General features: G+C 41.9%; 1 protein-coding gene across 1 annotated transcript in view; it reads left to right on the top strand.

The window, feature by feature from the left end:
* T265_05353 (hypothetical protein) overlaps window positions 1-22181 on the top strand; it is a gene marked incomplete at both ends in the record, with an annotated part of 45054 nt that overhangs the window by 10485 nt on the left and 12388 nt on the right. The window contains 2 exons of the mRNA XM_009170344.1: window positions 12581-12718; window positions 13584-14109. Coding sequence (XP_009168608.1) covers window positions 12581-12718; window positions 13584-14109 — 664 coding nt within the window. The remainder of the gene's footprint in view (window positions 1-12580; window positions 12719-13583; window positions 14110-22181) is intronic.

Raw genomic sequence — 22181 nt, 5'->3', positions numbered from 1 at the left:
TATTCTGGGAAAGGACTGTCCGAGATACTATGTAGGACTTATATACCATATAGAGTATAGTTCACCGTCTTTGAGTTATCCATTTTCACAATGTCAGGATAGTTCATTTCTCCTCTTAATCAATCACTGTGTCACCTTGCTTTCTAGTCTTCCTCAATGGCCAGCTCAGCCGTGCATTAAAAATCAGTCAACCAGAAGGGGTCTACTGATGATGGATTAGTAAAAATGGTAAAATTCTGACATGGGCTTCCATCGTGGGAGGGCGGGCCACAGTAAATGTCACGGTATAGTGCAGACGTGAAAATAATGGTGATCAGTAAATGAGACAGATTTAATTTCATACAGTGCTGAATAACTGATCCGACCGATTTCTTTGTGGGTGAGGCACCGACACTCACTAATCCTGCCCGTGCTTATTAGAACACGTGACTTGTTCTTGACCAATCTAGAACAGCTCATCTTTACAGCATTCTGATTCGTTTTTCATCGAAAAAATAAACAAAAGTGTGATGTTATGACGCTAAAGCGGTACATTCATGTATTATATAGGACTGAGGTTACAAACAGAGGTCTGTCACTTGATTTTATATCGGGTGACATTTTTTGGCATATGAGAGATTGGCAACCTCATCGAATTTTTTCGGTCAACGTGGTCAAAGTACAAGACGCCTGTGCATAGTGAAAAGTCACACACGGTGGTCTCAGAGACAAAATTTCGTGATGCTCGCAAGTATTTGGCAGCGATTTAAATTTGAGGGAATAAGACAGACGGATGAACCTGAAAGGGCTTATCGCTAGCCATTAGCTGGCCTAGACATGATAACATCGGGTTGAGAACCGGTTACATGCTGATCCATGACCTAGCGGCGTCATGCATCAGCTCCTTTGAGTTTCAGCGTATTACCACACATCTCCCGCTGTGCAAGTGTTACTGGAAGTCACAACTGTCAAGATCAGAATGGTTAACCCGGTGGTATTCGTTTAGCCCTGCAATGACCGATGTTGTCATCCTCAGGAGAACAGTGTCAGATGGATGGGAAGATATGACAAGTGTTTTATTGGCATTTTGGAAATGACCCACTGAATAAAGCACTTCCAAGGTCATTCTTCACGATATCTTTCGTCATTTACGTTTTTTGCGTACCGTCAAAAGTTCTGCCTTTGGTTTGTTTTTGTCTGAATCTTGTCTGCAATGGTGATAAACCTGGGGTAATCGAATGCATCTGAGACACTCTTGCCTGTAGGCGAGATGCCTCAGTAGAATATATCCCAGATGTTCTTAAATCCCACTGTCTTCTCAACTTTTCTGCCCTCTCTGTCCTCTACACAAACCCATGTGATCTGCATAAGAGTATTTCAGTTCAAATCATCCGTTTCTACACTACAAGCTGTTCTGATTGGATATTTTGTCATATTTTACCATTTCCACAGCACCGTACCTGAAATACAGAGAGGCTGGTTGATTGAATGATGGTGCATTCGAAGAGTTCTAAATTTCCAGGCATCCAGTTCCTGCTGTTCATGTTGTTTTGCTTGTCAACACCCGATTCTCAAGTCTTTAGGGGAACATAGTTTGGCCAGCAGCATGCATCGCACCAAAAATTTGAATGCAAGGGTTTCCTAAATGATTTCGACGATAACTCTGTGCGTAGCTCATCTATTGTCATTGCAGTACCGGGCAGAGTTTAGATGTATTCTAACCAATATGGTAACTTCCGCCCAGTGCACAACAAAATAATAAGCATGGGCGTAAGTTACGGTCGTATCATTTACGTCCGTCAGCCAATTGGTTGGTTCATTCAGCCAGTCTTACCGCCCTTACCGCTGGGCACTAAGGTGGGAGCGGCAATCGCAAGTCGCTCGCGGTTGGCCGGTACATCATCGAGGTGAGCTCAAACAGCCAATCGTATTACAGTGTCCACTGCATGTCGCTTGCCGGCGTCGTTGCAGACGTTCTAGATGTAGTGTCGAGTTCATGGATTTGGAATCGTTTCGAACCTACAATGTACTCAATGTACCTTTGTTAGGTGTTCTACTGGATACGCTAGCATGAGTGGAGATGACTCCAACATGAATAGCCCGTAGGTCTCTTGATCAGTTGCCTCTATCTCACCCAAATCACGTGTACCGTCTGTATAAGGACCATTAGTTCCAAACCCGAGAATCCCGCGTCACTTTTAGTGAGGTTCTGAAGAGTTCCCAGATGTTACCATGGTTTCTCCCACACCAAAACACTTCTATGCAGAAATACAAAACTCATTCGGATATAGCGCCTAAAAGCTTGAATAGGAATTGAGCTTTGAGGCAAAAATGGGATAACTGGCACCCTGACCAGTTAGTCCACTGTACCTCGTACTAAACACGAAATTCTTTCTCGTTTGCGTGAGTGGCTTGCTCCTATCGCTTCAAACCAATGCTTGCTACTCACTCAGTACCATTAAACTCACTTGGTTTGAGCACTCTGTATAGGCGAGTAGGCTGACAAGGCCAGTTCGCAATGTGAATCATACCCCTCTGAAAAAAGGCTATATCAATTTGCGCAGTAGAATCGCAGCAATAAAATGTGCTTCTGACGTACTTATAAAGTGGCGTAAAGTGAAACTGTGCTCCTTGTTAGTAAAGATTTTTCGTCAACTTAACTAGATGAGGCTAACATTTCATGCACAACTATTCTGGTGGATGAAACTGACTCAAAAGACGATGTGTGCTATACACTGACAAGATAATCCCTGATATTTTTTGACTGGGTAAATAGGAAAATGATGGGAAAAAAGGTTCCACTCTTGCCGACTAAGCGTGAATAGCATGAGAATTTATGCAACGCATCCAGAATCTTATCCAACTGTAAGCAGAGTCTGTAGGACATTCGGATGGTTGAATAGAAATATGTACTACTCTGATATTAATCGATTCATGCATCCTAGTATTCGTGTTCGACGGAGACACTATCGCTAGAAAATGAAGAGAGCTTTGGGGCGATTTTTAAAAAATCAGCAAATGTAATCTTTGTATGTGGGAAGGTGCCACCTTTGAAAAGATTATGGTTTATTCTGAAGCCTTAGTTTCTGAATTTTCGTTGTGCTTCCAACCTGTGCAACACTAATGAAAATATCAAAAAAAGTATCTTCAAGAATTTTGTTGAGCTAATTCAAGGTAATAACGGCCCAATTTTGATTGAAATGGCGTGACAATCACATGCATTAGGAAACAAAACACCGCTTTGTACTGCCTTTTTAAGTTTTGTCTCAGATAGCTCAGCGCTGGAGCGCGAATCCACCGACCGTGGGGGAGCGTAGTTTGAACCCACCCACAGTATCTCGACTGCTCCTATCTAGTCTTGGACAAGCTGACAGTTTCTCACCTCGCGTGCTTCTCTGACAGCCAGACGCTGAAAGGATGATACAGCTGAAGCACTATGAGTGTTTTCATAAAGGGACCTACTCACAAGTTTGCTGAAAACTCCTCGACAACCCACGACCGGTTTCGCTCTTCTTCTGGCTCATCAGGTAGGCGCAGTCCCCGAGTTTCCGTCAACCTTACGATCTACTTGAACCTACGATGAGTGTTGTTTTGGTGGATAATCGTAGTCGGTAGCTTGCTGGGGGCGAAATTATCACGTATCGAAGACCTTGACCCTCGTAGTATTCGCAGCGAAAAAAACAACACGAGGACGGTGGAGCCATAATGGACAGAAGGCACTTCTAACTGAATGACCAACTCTTCACCATTTAACAGTCATTGACTGACTAAATCATGTTCACATGAGTGACTTCAGAACAGACTTACGATTCAGACAGCACAGGATTGCAGTTTCCCACCGCACGATATGCAGATTTGCAGTGGTACTGGGATCAATGTGATGTACTCTTTGTGAGGAATTGTCTCATCAAGAAAATGGAACTTGAATTCAATCAACGGTGGAAGGATGCGGTTACACACAGTATTTATGCCATATGCTCCAAACTGGCGACCAACGATAGCACAGTGCGCTCATGATGTGTTCGTTTTCTACAAGGTTAGCCCGAATGTCTGAGTCAACCAACTGAAAAACATACCTGCAATTCTATTGGCCGTATTGTTTCGTGCGGATAGCTGCCCTCAGAATTTTGGCCTCAGTGTCAAGAACAATGTTAAGCAGTGCGCGCGGTGACGAATTCCTCGAGACTTGGGGTTGGTTAAATTTGGCCATTTTGTGCACACGCTTGTATGACCTAACGAACGCGATACTCAGTGTGTGACGGTTCTGAAGTTTTGTCATGCTTGGACTCAGTTGTGAATATGTCGGTCCCTTCAGCTTGGAACCCGATTTGACCCTAAGTGAAGATGAGCCGCGAGCACCTTCGAGACACAAATTACGACAAACCTTGCAGTAAGTGAGAGTTGCTCACACTGCTGATCAGCCACTCGTGGCCGAACGGTTAAGTGTTCAAACTACTAACCGGGAGGTCGCGGGTTCGAGCCTCTCCGGAGTTTCGTGAGATGTGCACTGCTGATGATTCCCACTAAGGATGAAACAGCTTTATAGAGCCTTTCTGCTTTTCAGCATAGATTGACTCCAATTACAGGACGAAATCTGTACATCATAGTAAGGAGTTTTTCTCTCCTAATAAACCGAATTTCCCCTCCTGACTTTGTTGTGTTTGTCCACCCCACTGAAGTGCTTCTGGGTCAGTGAAGTACGCTGATAACTTGCCCCAGTTCTATCTTGGTTTCGGACCTTCTACACATGACTAGCTCTTATTCGCTGTTGTTGGAAACCAAACTCATACTGGTGAAGCACTGCTTTTTACTCGGTGGGGGAACATGCACCTTAAGAAGCAATGACGCAACAGCTGTTGAGGTGGTGGATGAGCACATCCTTTCAGTGCCTGCTTCGGTCTACTATGAAAAATACTTTCGTTCAATAATTCGGATATTAGAAAGTCAGTTAAAAGATGATATAATCACTGCGATGGTCGGTGTTTTGCCGAAAGGAAGAGTTACGCTTGCATGTAGTTGCAATCTAACCCCTCTGGTTACAAGCAATTGTTTCTCACAGCAACACCGTTACACGTCAAAATTTTCAGCTCATTATAGGTCGATAGTCTGGTGAGTAGTATATCCTATAACTACTGTTTTTTGTCCTACTACTGTTTTTGTCCGTCCAATATGCTACATACATGATTGCAAAACCTACAAATGAGAATAAAGTATCCCAGGCTTCGTTGGTGAACACTGGGCGGGGCAAAGCTTCGTCCTTATCACAACTTTCATCGGGTCCGGTAATATGGTTGATTGATTTTCAAGACACAAATGATCCCTCAACAAGGTTTGCTACTAACAGCAGGCTAGACATATTTTTCAGATAGTTTAGGTGATTAGATGTGATATTTTAGGTAAATGTCTTAGCTTTGAACTGCGATTTCTACGGTTTATAGCCATGCAGTTTTGCTAGTTGGTAGGAGTGCGTTGTGTTAGCGGAACCGGATTTCGCGTTTTTTGGGTTTTAGACTTCAGATCTATATGACTTCGGTCAATGGCTCCTCTTTACACGTTTGATAGCTCAAAGCCTTCGGTTCGTTTCACAACCGGATGTTCGGGGGACTTCTACAGCATTGGCCATCAGTTCATATAGTGTGATCGTGTCCCGACAGAAAAAGCTGGAAAATTGGATGTTTAACGTACCTTCATTTGAACGATGGTTTTGGAAACACCTACATTTTGTTATTCTTAGAGTGATGGTCATATCCGGGAGAAAAAGTTTTCCTCTCCCTTACGACTGACAGCGACGAGACATTGTAAGACAACCTACCGTTTAGGGATTTTTGCTATATAGACAGAGTGCTTTACAATCTTAGTGCTGAAGAAGGGTCACTCGTACTCCAGATCAAGCGTACTTGTAGCATTGCTGGCATACAGAAATTGAACCTGTTTTGAGAAATTCACCGTATATTCACCGTATAGTCACCGTATATTTTCCTGAAGGGAAATTGGAAACTCTTCGATATCCTGTAACCGGTTTTGTCCCATTCAGTAGGCTAATTATGTAGGCGAACTCACCGAGACTCCGATAAACCCATGTTCCAGGTGAACCGAAACTTTACAAAATTGACAAGCTATACTAATTTGCACAATCATTTCATTTTAGTAGGACATTCAACTGAAGTCCGTTCGGCTCCCTTGTTTACGGTATCGCTCGGCTGAATGTACCGCACAAACACCGCCTCATATTTCACTTGGTACGATAAACTAGTCCCCTATCAAAACCAGACTAGTGTGCGATTGAGTGTAGTTCGCAGAGTTCATACAGTTTGTGTTCAAGTTGATGGAACCTCGAGGACTGTGCTTACCTGGTAGGCCTGAAGAAAAGCAAAACCAGTCATCGGCCATTGAAGGGTCTTCATCAATCTCATGGATGGCTTCCTTGAAGAAGCGAAAGCTTCCCTGTGGCACAAGGTAGTTCAGACCGAAACAGTTACTGTGAGTTTGACGTGCACCGAACGGCCCAGTCTGTCCTTCCCGCAGTTTTTAGTGCCTTGTCATTCTAATTTTGAAGCAATTCAATCTGATACAAATCGTTATTCAGCGAGCAATCCTCTACGAGCGCGGGATGATAGAAGACTAGTTTAAACGTTTCACTGTCTTGTGTTGATCTACACCAATCATATATGGAAGTGTAACACTACTTTTGTGTAGCTGTTGGCACAGTTTCTATAGCACTCGTCAGCCATATATCAGTGTGTCAGAGACTAACAGAGGAACACCGGACTGGTCAAATGCTTTTATTCCGACGCTTCTATTCTTTCGCTTCACATCAGAGGTATTTTCTATACCACTGTCTTCAAAGCTAGCCACTTTTTATTCGAGGCCCCATCAAAGTGTTTTATTTTCTTTGTCTCCCAAAAAGAGACCTTACTCTTCTCTCTGTTCCCTTCTGTTTCGTCCGGTATGCTACAGGGCGCACAGACTTAATCAGAGTTTGATAGCAGTATGCACTATGCCTCAGTTCTTCCAGATCAGCACATAGATTATTGCTCTGGGTGTGGTTTCGGTGTCATGTTGGATTGCTGTGGCATGGATATGTGGATAGGTTATTGACAACTGTCTTCATGCGTGATCCACTCGTAAATCACCCAGGTGAGACTTGTTTAGAATGTGGACTGTGACAGCACCAAGCTTAGGTGACATGTAACCGCATTTCCGGCGAAGCATATTTCAACTAGATTTTTGTGAATGCTATGAAGTTACGTCATGACAATGTAGCCTAGTAAAGGGTTCATTTTTTGACATGCAACACGAAACACTCAGCTGGCAAACGTCATCGATGTTGTGCTCAAGACGTTGAATGATATATGGTGACTGAACTTTCATCCTGTCTGATTACACACTCTCCGCAGGCATTGTAAAAAATCCAGCTGTACATATTCACCGTGGAGAGACTGCCCCCAGGAGGGCGACACTCGGGAGACTACAATTCACAGCAGGCCAATGTGAGCTGATCTTGCACGGTCTGCTTCGTGCTAGCGTTCCTTCCGAATGAGATCAGAAGCCGCATTTTTCTTTTAACCTTTTGAAATAGTTTTCTCAGAATGTAGCAAAGCACTACATGAATTTCCCCAAAGTATCATCCGAGTAGACATTTTTGTCTAAAAACACGCCACTTTTTGTTAGGTTGCTTGTTCTCCAAAGAACGCGACTTGAAAAGTGTATTCTTTCATGAAAGAAGGCAACGCAGTGGTCTCACTTTAAGCTGAACTACTGTAGGATCTTACATTTCGGCTTTACTAAATGAAATTTTCTGAAAACAGAGCGATTGTTTCATGTCCAAAACATGTCGACCCTGCTAATCTTTCTTCCGAACTGAACACTCCAAACTGTGTCGCCATACGTTTTACTTTCATAACAGCTATATTTTTGGATACCCTACCCCACATACATACCGTTCTTTTGACATTATCAGCCAGTACATTTCTAACTAGTTTGGTCTCACATCGTTCAACCACACCTGAACAAAATGTGTCAATTCTCTTTTTTTTAGGATGGAAGACATTGCTTTTTCACTCACTAAGTCTCACTTCTACGTAGTCGCACCAAAATTCGCTCTGGTTTGCACCATCCATCCTAGACTGAATTGTTATCCTGCATTTTCCTCAAGCTGGAAGAAAAAACGTATTCTGAGGGTTGAACCCATCATCCCTATATTCATATCTTATAAGCTTGTCAGAGGTATCATGAATTCTAATACCGACACAATCATTTGATACAACTGATAGGATTCATTATAGTCATTCAGTTAATCGTCAATTAGTCCCTACTCAGTGTTCTTTCAGAGCATATTTCATTGGTACATCAACTTATGTAAACAGTGATATCCAATGTTCTTGTGGCTTCTCAAGTAACCCAAAGCAGCCATCAGTCGCCTTGGGGATGTAACACTGCGTTGACCACCTGTATTCAAGGTATCGATTTTCACGGCAAACCCGAAAGTATTTTCATTTTCAATAACGTTCACCAAGATCTCCAGCTGTCTAGAGTTTTCCTTACTCTGATATGGATCAAAAGCCATAAAGCAGAGAGTGTAGTATATATCTCCATGAGTGCGATCAAGTTAGTGTCAGGTGCACAATAACGGGCAGAATATTGGGTATTGATTTTTTTCAAACCATGAGATGTAGGCAATCTCGAGCGGATTTTCGGGATTGTAACTAGTCTCTTTCTGTACTGATCCGCAGGATTCATTGGGTTTACTGAAGCATATGCTTCTGTTTTCAGTTTTCCTTATCTTCTACCATCGGTAGATGCAAGCTGGTGCGAAAAGACAGATAAATAATCCACCTTAGTGACATCGGCGACCGTTAATGTTGAATGCATCACTGAGGCATCATTGTGGCCGCTTAAAATACATGGACGCTAAATATTTTGATGGACGGAAACTGTACTCGAGTTCACCAGGATAGACTGAAACTTCGCCAAGATAATTCCTGAAGCGAACTAGATCAGAATTTTTGGTAAAAGGACAAACCACCCTCAGTAGAACTAAGTATTTTGGAGGATGCCGCAGGAACGGTAAAGTTCACCGCTCAACAATAAGAGTAATCGTTAAGAAGATACTTGAAATTGAAATAAAACGTATGTAGTGATACGAATAAAATAAATAAATGATGAAATTTCCTTAATGAGGTCTTATTACCCTTGATGAGTGATTCGAACCCCATTTGATTTATTACAGAATCTGTAAACGAGACACAGTTGTTTAAAAAGGTGCTGAAGGTGTGAGTACGAAAACAGGTGTTTCTTGTAAATTTTATTGAGTTTGTTCAAATAAGTTTTCCAATATCGGTGTCCTGCAAAGCCGGAACGGACGAATATTGACAAATATTCGCGCTGCGGACCCGTTCTATATAATGTGAGCCCCTCTTTCCTCGAATACACTGTTTTACTAAATGGTTGACCACGAACCTGACTGGACGGAACAGCTGGTGGGACCATTGTATGACCTTTAAATCGTTTTTAGCAGTTGCACAAGCTTTATCGCCTACTAAATAGTCCCAAGGTCAGTAACGCTTAGCTGTACGTGGCAGCTGGTCAAAAGGCGAATGAACGTATTCCATCAGAACTTGTCTAATAATCCTCATTAATGGTGAAGGAGCTGATATGGATAGAACTATATATATATATATATATATATAGTACATGCTGCTTAAATTTCTCTTGATCGTCTATTTTTGGAGAAGACTAGCTATAAAACTTACTGCGACACACGTCACCTCGCAAGGCATTCATTCCTTTCTCTCTTTTTAAATAGGAACCTACCGCGGTAAGAAGTAAACCAGATTAAATTAATTTATCTACATACATATGATGAAAATATTGCAACTACTGATGCCCTAAGCGCATCACCACAAGTCCCGATGTTCCGAAAATTCAAAAGACTGAAACAAACAGACTGGTGAACAGTGGTACCCTCATATTTTTCAAAACATTGTTAGTCTCATGTGAATTTTGGTCAGTAAAACTCGATCGAATAAAAATGCACACAAATATGTATTTCGTCTTCTCATCGACCTTCATTTTGAGAGACTTATTTCAAACTATAAACCCTCAGAAGATTGATCAACCTTTAGGCTACGCCTTACTTTGTGTTCCTACTGCCAGCACCCTCTGGTATTCTGCAAACAGGGTTTTCAATACAGCATCTGTTCAGTCCTTTCAGATGCCCAACGGCTGAACGGTTTGTCATAGTGGTTGATTATTCAGCCAATGTTTCGGGAATTGTGAATCCAAAAAATCGATGGTTTTCATTAAACACAAAACAAAAGTCTTACAGAATGATACATCATTTTCAATTGTGAGCTTGGTAAAACTATGTGAATCTCAAACACGAGTAGGTTAGGTAGGTATCGTCCTCAGCTCCATAGCTGGTTCGACGGAGGACGCGCAAGAAGTTGAGTATTATACATCGAGCAGTATTAATTGAGCCAATGAACAACTTTACATAGTGAATCAGAAATGCTCATAATGTTTCTGGGAAAGGATCCACATTTACAATAAACCATCAGTTAGAACAGCGCCGTAATCAATCACCACTGGTTGCACTGAAAATGATCAGCCAAAATATGAAAAACTACGGTCCATGCACCACTCCTCTTCAGTCAAGGTTGACCTCACAGGGGCAGACGTACTATGCTTACCATTCAAATGCCACAAAATCGATAGCTCAGTCAGGTGTTGTTGGAGCTAAAATCACTAAAATTCCCGCATCCCTTATTCGGGACGGCATTTGCACGAAGGCTAGGCGTGCTGGTCAACCTCCGGCAACCCAGCTACCGGTTTACTTGCAACTAGAAACTGGGAACCCGAGTCATGTCAGAATGTTTTACTAATTCTGTTGACCACTATTCACTTACCCAGAACAGAACACCTTAATCAGTTAAATCATTAACATTCTAGCTGCAAGTTTCCGCATCGGTACTGGTGCCGGGGTCAGCGGTTCCGGTTTTTTTGCAATTAAAACGCCATGAGATAATATGTATCGTAAATGAACTTTCATCTTGATACGATGCGCACACAGCGACTCACGAATCAAGAACGAAATAAGACTAAGCAAGAACAAAAACATCACAAGAGAGTAATTTCGGTGGAATTCAATCAAATCTCCAGTTAAAATCAAATCGGTATGGAAACGAGTTTACTCTTCAAATTGCTTGTAATCTGGGTTCAACCGGAATATAAAGTAGGGGGGAACTCGATTTCCACCCGTGTCCGATGAGCCCGAAGAATAAACAAACTGGTCTCTTGCTATTGAAGAATTTTTAGCAAAGCTATGGATAGTGTGTTCCCTCTAGACGTACTACTCCGGAACTATCGTGGACTAGACCAATCTGACAAGCTTTAAAAGAAATAAACCCTGTAGTTGGCTGTTAAGGGGTCCATTACAACCTTATATCAATCATCATGTCAAAAATATGGAGATTTATCCAATTTGAGAGAACCCTGGAGCCGATCGATAAGACATCGTTCGTTTGAAGCTCTACAGTATCCCTTGTTTGTGACAGTCTTTAACTGAGTGTGCTGCACGAAGGCCGCCTCATTTTTCAGTTGGTACGATATCCGAGATATCGTAGTATATTTTCCTAAAGGATACTACTCACAAGATTAGTAGTAACCTTGTGAATAGTTTCCTTTGTAAAAAGGAAAAGTCATTGTTGGACCTCTTGACTTTGACACGAAAGCTTCGTTAGGTCACTAAGTAAATCACCAGTTTGGGCTGCTCGTTTTGTAAACGAAAAAACATCAGCCTGTTAGCTTTAAGTTAACATCCTACTCAGAAAAATTACAAGTTATGCGTTAGACTGAGTGATTGATACTTACCACCGACACGTAGACTGTACAAATTTAAGTCCCAGTTGTGGCTTTTGTTTTCAGATTTGGAACATATATTCGATAATTTATTTTTTGACTGCGACTGCGAATTTAAGTGATCTGTGTGGATAAACGTTTGTCAGAACCATCTGGTGCATATGAGGGTTGACACTGCACTTTCCAGAAAGCAGACTGCAAGATAATGTAGATTCATCGGCTGTGTTCAAATATCGACTGGGGAGCATGCTGGTGCAAGTGGCCCAGTCAATGGGACCTTAGTTCGAGTACTTTGAATATTTTATCCTCGGCAACTGTTAGCAACCTCAGCAGAACATCAGTGATCATCACCAAAGTACCTCGAACAGGAAGGTCAATATTCCAAACGCTGTCCAATCTGTAGGTAATTTTCCAGAAAACACCATCTCTATGACACTGTCACCTTCAATAATCAATAAGTACTTTTGACCAACGTATGATGAGCTGACGGGAACCTCCCAGCCTTCATTTTCCGCATCATCTGACCTTAAACTCAGTTGGCTAGAAAACACTTTCAGCTGTCAAAAGTGAATGTTTGCCCATCATACATCCTTTGACTGTTTATCAGAATTCGGTCGAACAGAGATTCCTATTTTTAATGTCGTATTTATGACCTAAGCACATAGTTAGATTCCAAAAATACAGATCAGTAAGACTCACTGAAATGCTGTGACGCTAGATTGCATCGGTTTCAACATTTCAGCTAAAAGTTTCCCGCTGCTTCCCCCTATGGAGAACGAGCTAGTTGAGAGGAGAATTGTACACGAACCTGGATACACGGAATTGGTGTCCCATTCAGAATCAAAGGACCGAAATATTTGGAAGGATCTCTGGTACCGTGGTAAGTCGGAAGCAACAAATAGTGTGTTATGCTCCGCTACAGGATGCTCGACAATGGCTGAATGCAGCAGAGTATAGTCTAATAGAGTTGTTTGAATTCATCCCTCCAAAACTAACTTTTGTCTGAGTCTCATGGAACTGAACCGCATAAAAAAGGCCTGTATTATCACACGTCACACGCGAAACATCAGAGATCCTAACGACCAACTTCTAGTTCGGTATACACTGATTTGCTCAAATTTCGCTCTATTTCTGGATGTATGTTGGCGCAAAGCTGATTCAAGTTCAGGTGAGGTAAAAGAGTAATTGGTTCCCAAAGCGACTGTACACCAATCTAGGTGTCAAGTATTAGTATAGTTGATTAAGCTTCAAGCAAGCGGGCCTTTTTGCCTAGTCAGCAAATCAAACTCAGACAAGCAATACTATTCTTTGCCCAAAATTGAACTCCAAAGCACAAGAACCCTTCGGAGAAATGGAGACTCACTGCATTACTTGGATTTCTCGCACCCTGTACTCTGAGGACCTCAATTAAAGACTGGATGAACTTGTTGAGATTTGGATGTCCAGCTCACCGTTATGGCAGGATTTGTTTAAGGAAAGGTGGGCAGGCTATAATTTAGGTTCTCAAGCATCCGAAACGCAATTGAAATTGGTAATTCCTCATGTGTGGACAATATATATTAGCCTCAAACTTATAACTGCACAAATCATTTGATCTCAGGTTGTGTTTGCCAGTTTCGCGGTGAAATCGGAAATGCATGACCGTCCTTTGCTTTTAAGATGTTGAGTAGGTTTTCTCAAAACCCTTCTAAATTATCATAGACGAGGAAAGCTTGGGCTTGATTTCGGGTGTTATTTAATTCCAGTGAGACGTGAAGCAGATTCATCACAGCAACCCGGTATAACGAGAGAGAATACTGGAACAGTTTCACCGAATGAGGATCCACCAGAAAATTTACATTCAGCACCACTGTTGATCAAACCGTCGACATTCACAGTTCACTGTTCCGACGGATCTGCTCAATCTGGGCGTCTGTTTCGAAGTCGTACGATTGAGAGTGCATACCATCGTGTGGAGAAGACATCGCTTTACACCTGTAATCAAGGTCGAATCGAACAATTACGAGGACATCACACACAGCTCAAAGTGAAAGTTAACACTTCTTCATGCAGTGCCCCGGAATGTGGCTACGACAAAGAGGAGAGAGAAACAGAGGGAGCTGACATCTCACTCTTGTCTTTAACAGAAGCGCAGCTGTACAAGCGACGTTTGGCAACCAGAAACAGTGAAAGAAAGATGAGGTACGTGAAAATCTCCCACGCAGCTTTGAGTGAACCAGATCTGTCAAAGGCACCAAAAAGAAGCGCCATGAAACGTGACAAGGACACAAGGTCAGTTTCAGTTGAATAAATTACACCATTCAGTACTATAACGGAATGTTTTCGGACTGGCTGCTATCTTTAGTTAATCACGTTTGTCTACTGGTGGTTGATATGTCCGCCGAACTTGGCAATCAGCTTGCAAACGTTTTGTCTCTAGTCGAGGAGACAATTTCAGTGCGCAGCTGAGTGAGTGATAACTCAGTGCCTAGTTGTTTTTATGTAGTTTCTGAAGGGTATCTAATATCCTCTCATGTGATTAGCTAATTGTTATATACCTCTCTTCTAGTATTAATGCCCAATTGTGAATTGCGCTGCGTTGTGATCTGTATGCTTCGTATTCCATTGGTTGGTCGGATGGCTGCTTTGGGATGTTTCAGGTCCACTCCCGGTTTGTATTGCTTTATGGTCTTACTTCCTTAACTTTGGTTGGTTGTGATGGTGATTTTTATTTTTGGCAGTTTCCTTTCTTCATTCTAATTCGTCTGTCATTGGTTTCTATCGTAGTCTCATATTCTTATGTCTGATGAGCCGATTGTACTTCTTCCTTTGATGGAGGTTTCCTCTTCTTGTATGGCCCAGTTCGGTTGTAGTTTGATGGTCTGTGTGTTCAGTTGATGTTTATCCCTCTTTGGTTAGTGTACTGCTCCCCCAAAGTTCATTTTATTTTGTCCGCCTCTGCCTTCTGTAGTTCCGTGGTTCTTTTACTTGCTTACTGGGTCGATTTTGATGTGTTTGTTGATGACCTTTACAGTGGAGTGCGATGCTTCCGTGAATTTAGGTTCCCTCTTTGTTCTCGCTTAAGCCAATATTTGAACGATACTCCAGTCGAATTGGTGTTCATCTTGATCTTCTTGCAGGAAAACGAGTAAAAATTGGTCGTTCCTTTTGGTTGGAAGTTTGTGTTCGTGTATTCTGGTAGAGAGCTTCCTTCCCGTTCGTCCCATGTAGCGTTTGTCACGATCTCTACACTGAATCTTGTACACGACGTTGATCCTCAACACTGCGTCCAATCGTCCTTTTGGGTTTGATAGCGCCCTCTGTAGAGTGTTTACAGGTTTGGGGGACACTGTTGTGTCAAACTGTCGTAGAAAGCGTGCGGTCACTTCCAAAATATTCATGATGTACGGAAGTGTGATCCGTTTGCTTTCTCCCTGTGCTGTTTGATTGGCCCGAGATTGTAAAGCCTTTCTGAAAGTGTTTTGGGGAGCTTGGTGACTGATGCGAGACTTTTGGACCTGGTCAGCAAAAAGTACCAGTGCGAGAAGAAACGGACAACAAGATTCACTTCTTATCGACGCTTTTGCACTGGTGAGGAGTATTTTCTCACTGTGTGGTTCTAAATCCGTATTGTATCGTACCCTACCATCGAAAAAAACCCATCGTTATTCTCCTATTCGATGTTTCTTGACTTTAGTGGCTTATCTTTGTATAACCTTACATCACTACTGAAATAGTGCTCTTCTATAAGTAATTGTGATGTAATCGGATGAGAATGCTCAGAGTGGTGTCATGCAAGGTCTTTACTGCGGATACTTATGTCTTTTTTATCAAATAAATAAGGCCCAACGAATTTGGAGTGTGGAGAAGACATTCAAGTGACTGCTTATTAACAGTAGCGAATGTGAGGTAAAGGATGTCGCTTGCTCCAAGCTGAAAGTGACTCTGATAACCTCTAAAATCGGCATCCTTTAAAACCTTTGAAGCCCATCTAAGGGTATTTTTCACCTGTTCGGAATCACTTAACTAGTCACTTTCAGGTGTTTTCGATGAGTGATTGTAGGGGAATTAATGTGGTCGGATCAGTAGTTACGATGCCTAATGAACTCGTCCGTGCATATGTTGTGTTTATCTCCCAAGGCTATCTATAGCTCCAAACTTGTGAGTAGTTTTCTCTATGAAAATATACTGCGATATCTCGAATATCGTGCCAACTGAAACTTGAAGCAGCCTGTGTGCTGCACATTCAGTTGTAGAATAGCATAAACGAGAGATTCAGTTGAGTCTCTCGTGAAAACCAAATTGATTTGCACATGAGTGTATTTCTCGAAAACAGTCCAATTTGGGTTCAAGTAGAACATAAGATTGACGAAAACTCGGGGACTGCGCCTACCTGATGAGCCCCAAGAAGGGCGAAACTGGTCGTGAGCTGTCGAAGAGTTTTCAGCAACCTTGAGAGTAGTTTCCTTTATGAAAATGTCTCCAAGTCCCTTCTAAAAATAATTCGGTGATGCGCGGGTTTGCGTTACTGAGAAGTGTGGTGGTTCACAACTGTCGTCAGCTACTCGCAGTTTTCTGGCCTGTAAGTAATGATGACAATTTGTGATAGCTTGGTAAGTTTTTATCTTGTGTTTATATTTATTTCAACCTCAAGCCAGGTACTGCGTCATGAGTCTATGGCGCTTTCGTACATCAATACAGCTTGGTCAAATAAAGACACATCTTTGGATGAAACTAGCTTACCATGACACATTTGTTGAGGGATCGACCAAGGCTATCCTCTGAAGCACAGTTTATTGATAAACTGTAGAAATTCAAACTCACGTGATTTGCCGTTTTCGCTCTACCAACTTAACCACTGTCTGAAGACAGATCTAAGTTGACTAGTTTATGCAATAGAAGCCTCAGGTATTTGTAGTATTCATCATCAGTGAATAAAGCTGAAATTCACTTCTACGAAAAAAAAACACTTTGATTAGAGTCGGTTCACGAAGCACATGATCACAAGTGATTGGATGGGTGTTCTAAAAGTCAATCGATTTCAACTTTGTCTTACAGTACATGTGATCCATCACACACTTCATGACAAATATAGGACCAACCCATGATGTCATACCTTTCCGAAATAGTTCGACAATTAATTTGGCTTTTCACGAAGCACATGATCACAAGTGATTGGATGGGTGTTCTAAAAGTCAATCGATTTCAACTTTGTCTTACAGTACATGTGATCCATCACACACTTCATGACAAATATAGGACCAACCCATGATGTCATACCTTTCCGAAATAGTTCGACAATTAATTTGGCTTATTTCAGTCTGGAACCCTCAAATAACTCTGCATCGCTTTTTCTGAGATGCGATTAAGTCTGTTTGACTTTCATCCAATCATAGTTTCAGAGCAGCCGCCTACTACCATTCATAGATGTGCTACGGAATTCTAGAAGGTCTCACTCAATTGGAGATTAGATACATAAGTTAGCCGAGGAATAAATAATGTCATGAAGAGTAGTATTCATTGTTCCGTTGCGCCACTCTCCTGTCTATTCGTGATAGTTTTATTCCAAGGTCTGAATGTAAGGACAAATGTAAGTAACAAAACTTGTTCTCATTTCCTATGCTGTGAATGCCACAAGTCTAAAAAATTGAATGCATCAAATACAGAATAGTGGTGCACATTGTCAGCGAACCCGCGAGATACATTCTGTATGAAATAAAACTTTTTAGCCATTTTGAACTTTGGGGAAACGGAGAACTGCACAGGTTCTTGTGGACTGATGCTCGGCGTCCCTTAGTGTGAACTGAATCTTGTGAAGTCTCAAGTCAGGAACTGTACCGTCATCCTTGACCTTAAGTACATTTTGATAAGCCATGTGTCCATATGCACTAGAAATGTGACGGACATCAGCTTCAGATTAATTACCCTGGAAAATTAGCAAACTGACATTAGTAAACGGTTATTTGGGTTTTTGAATGAATAAAAGTACCATGTGATTTCCCCCACCAGATAGAAAGACACCTGCTTCGAACACATAATGAATTGATCTTTGTCTCCCACATTATGAAGGACTAGCTTTCATTCCGTTTCGTAAAGATTTTGGAATGGTTATGGTGTCGTTGTTACACCGGTTATGACGTCTTGCAATACAGTGAGTATGTAAAGTTGTAAACTTCTGTTATCCATTAACGGAATATGTGGATGTTCAGAAACAAAAATGCTTAAACAACAGATTGTCAGTTCAAATAGCCCAGTGGCTGACATCGCAGAAGCTCCGGGTTCTAATCTTAGTATGAGAGCGCCTTTGAAGCGGCTGCCAACTTCAAACTTGTGTTTGCACACGTTGTCATCACTAACACAAGCGAAAAACAAATTTACGTAAGAGCAATTCACAAAAACAAAAGTTTAGTCTGGTGATTTATGAACTAATCATTGGAATGCATCTCAAGTAGACAGCCCCACGGAGTGGCTCTATATATTCCAGCCCATTATCGTCAGTCAACCAATGGCATTTTGAAGTTTATGGGAGCCGCATTTTTGATTGCTGAACATTTCTATTTCACGTGGTATAAAAGTTTGTCGATTCCACACTTTTTTCGGAGTCTATGTGCTTACTGACACGCACATCCTCAAGATAGAAAGTAATTGAAACCGTACAAATAACTAAAGATGTATATTCAAACAGTACACAATGTCTGCAAACGGTTTAAATTGGATATAATCAGGCTTACTGACACGCACATCCTCGAGATCGAAAGTGATTGAAACCGTACAAATAACTAAAGGTGCATATTCAAACAGTACACAATATCTGCAAACGGTTTAAATTGGATATAATCAGTGAAAAGTGGGGAATAGCTTGGTGACATGGAACGTGTCATAATGGTCAGAAGGAAGTAGATATGAGACATTCCTTTTCGACTCTTTACTCACCTGGATGGTGGATGGTGAGTCAGGCCAGTGGCAGTCATCGGTGAGACAGTCACACCGTTCGAGTGATTGAAAGATTGAATGATGAGTGGGTACAGCAGAGGTCAGGCGCAAAAAAATAACTAGGGTTGCTATGGCTGTGCCTTATACAGCCGCGCTGTTGTTCCTAAAGCTGGAAATCACATCTGTGCAATTTCCAACAGATTGTATTTCTCCAACCTGAACTACATTTTAGCAAAACGGTGCTTATATTTGGTTGAGAAGTGTACTACATTTCAAAGGAACGCTCCATCCACTATGCTCTTGACTCTGGCAGATGTGAGATCACCCTTTCCTTTCAGGTGCTCCATTTCGTTGTATTACTACTAGGCAGTTTCAAAACGGTGAGACGATACTCAGAGGCAATCCAGAAAGGGGTAGTGATCGATCAAATGACGATTTGAAACGCAAAATCTCTGATGAATAGGGACCCGAAGAAATGCTTTTCTGAAGAAAACGAGAAGAACTGGAGGAATATAACTGGTTTGCTCATAAACATAAGACATGCAACGAAAAATATCACTTCCATCAATCATAACTAGACAATTTTTCTCATTAGCTCAACTGTACCATGAGTCGGTCACTTTATTTTGTCCAGTACGACTATTCTGGAGGCTGAAGGAAATTGGTATTTTTGAATGTTGGACGCTTTTAGGGCCATATGTGCACATCTAAGCAGGAATTCAAATTTCAACTTTGTTGTCATCTCCGTATCATTTCGGAAGCATAGTGGCTAATATTAGGAGCCGAAAGAGTCAGCAGATGTGATCGGTTTTGCTTATGATCACTTGTAGTCTTCAAGTCGCCTTTCGATCGATTAATATTCCCTTCGAAAAAATGCTCATCAACAGCATATCACGCAGTCATCTTTTGAATGTACACAAGCTTATTGATTTCATAACTGGTTTCGAATATAAGGAATCCGAAGAAACTGTGCAGTTTTTGGTGGTTGCTGGATTTGCCTGAAAGCCCGAACGATGATTCAGTAATTGTTCCGGTCGGGTCGATCAATTGACGCCCCTGTTTGGACCTCCAAGTCGATAACCCAGTGGACGCTTGAAAGTTACTGGACAATACTCAGGTAATTGTAGATGATTGGGGAATTGGTAGACCAGAAAATACGTCCTGGTGTTATCTTGAATTGAAAACAGTCTAGCCAGGCAAGGGAGAGAATACCTGCCGCGAATCCGTCAACGTTTCCTCAACCATGAAATATAAACTGCTCCCTTCACAGTCTGTTTTGATTTGAAATACCCATATTGCCTGAGTTTTCCTCAGGCGTACCAGCGATTTCCATAACGATTGTGGTACGTTTTACGAATGATATGTACTAGAGTGTGAATCAGAGCCTTCCGAAATAACAGTAGCTACTCAGAACAAATCGAGTGGTGGTGTGAACCGTTTTGTCGCATATGAATCGCTGATTCATATTTACGGACCAGCGGACAAAGTGTCCTATCCCTGGTTCAATAAGTGGTATGCAACAGTAGGCTGATTGTCGTGCCAGAAGAAAACTCATATGACCCTATGTGCTTCAACGCACAGGAATTGTGTGTTGGACGAAATGTCCGCAGAAAAACGCCGTGATCGGAAGTGTATATCTAACAGCCCCGGAAAATCCGCAAATCGAGTGGTGGTGTGAACCGTTTTGTCGCATATGAATCGCTGATTCATATTTACGGACCAGCGGACAAAGTGTCCTATCCCTGGTTCAATAAGTGGTATGCAACAGTAGGCTGATTGTCGTGCCAGAAGAAAACTCATATGACCCTATGTGCTTCAACGCACAGGAATTGTGTGTTGGACGAAATGTCCGCAGAAAAACGCCGTGATCGGAAGTGTATATCTAACAGCCCCGGAAAATCCGTCTGCGTGACATTGAGACGAGAGCTGTGCCGCGGACTTCATAGCTGATAAATGACTAAGGATTTACGAGGTGGTCGAGTTCGGCCGAGGTAGTCTGTGAATTGCTGTTGGAAACCAAATCTACCATGTGTCATATTGTGAAAGTACTAGACGGGGCAGCCAAATGCAGCGAAAGGGCAAAGGATGGTTACTGGGAATACAGACAGAATGTGACAGGGAAGCGCTCCCCATATTTTTGCCCAGCAACCCTGACTGAATCATGTGAAGTTAATGAGAAACACGCTTCTGAGCACATCAGTGTCTTTGCAACACGAAATCATTTTTCGCCTACTATTATATGAGGCAGTTATACACATCTATGATCAACTACATTCATTTGTGGACTGTGCCGAATGGTAGTTGACCAAGTACGCCACTCTTTAGTAAAACTGGGACCCATTGATCGATTCATCAGTCAAACGTTCACAATAATGAGCGCGTCACCATTCCTCCGGAACTGTTTATCATTCACGTGGATATTGTGATGCATATGTTGCGGACAGTTTGGAAACGGTTGTGTTGAATCACTGGTCGGAAGATCGCGGGTTCGAAACTCTCTGTGTTTCGTAAGATGCGCAATGTTGATGGTTCCCAACAAGGGTGAAACAGATGTACACCGCTTCTCGGCTTTTTAACAGAGACTGGCTTCAATGACAGGATGAATTCCCTGTTGAATGTTACCATATCTGCTCACATTATCATCAGCAGCTTTTGCTGTCGTTCAGTTGATGCCAAATGGAAACCTTTAGCAAGTGAAAAATTTTCGGTATGTTTTAGATGTCAGTAGCTGCCTGTCATTGAATCCCTGGATGTTCATCCGCCTGACCTGTTTCAGCCACTGTACCACTGTATGACTTTAAGAATAAGTTATCTTAAACTAACTACTTGTCTGTATAAGTTTATTCTGTCGAAGGGTCACCACATAATTAAATAGATCACGTGCTCTTGAAATCGCTGCTACTGAGTCTGCCCAAGTTGAATGATTAGTCCTCGTTAGCTGATCAATGTTTTTAATCGAGCAAGCTCGGCTTTTATGAGTCCTGTCGTGGACTGCAGGTTTGGGTATCTTGTATGGAACTGGGGTTATGCGGTGAGTTCAAAAAAAGCCCTGCCTTAACTTTTCCGCATGATGGTCATTCCTCTTGGAGAACTTAAACACTGTTTGTTTCAAGAAGTCAAACGCGATCGACACCGTAATTTGAAACAATCGTTGCTATTAGTCACCCAAAGACGAAGTGTGCGGATGATATACCGAGTTTTGAAAAATACCCCAGAGGTGCAACCGTCCTATTCTGTAGAAAACTAGCCAGAAAGACGTGAAAATAGGAACCGGTTTCAAATATCAGGACCAGAAGAATCATGAAAAGTAAAATACTTACTGATTTCCTCAGTAAAGGAAGTGTTTGTTGTGATTCGGTCTATCCGCCTATCGATTTACAGACCTTCTCATATAGATCCGAGTTATGCATACGGCGATAGCTATCAGTTTG

This window comes from Opisthorchis viverrini (assembly GCF_000715545.1).
Source record: "Opisthorchis viverrini unplaced genomic scaffold opera_v5_100, whole genome shotgun sequence".
Classification (NCBI taxonomy): domain Eukaryota; kingdom Metazoa; phylum Platyhelminthes; class Trematoda; order Opisthorchiida; family Opisthorchiidae; genus Opisthorchis; species Opisthorchis viverrini.
This window is presented reverse-complemented; position numbering and strand designations above follow the sequence as displayed.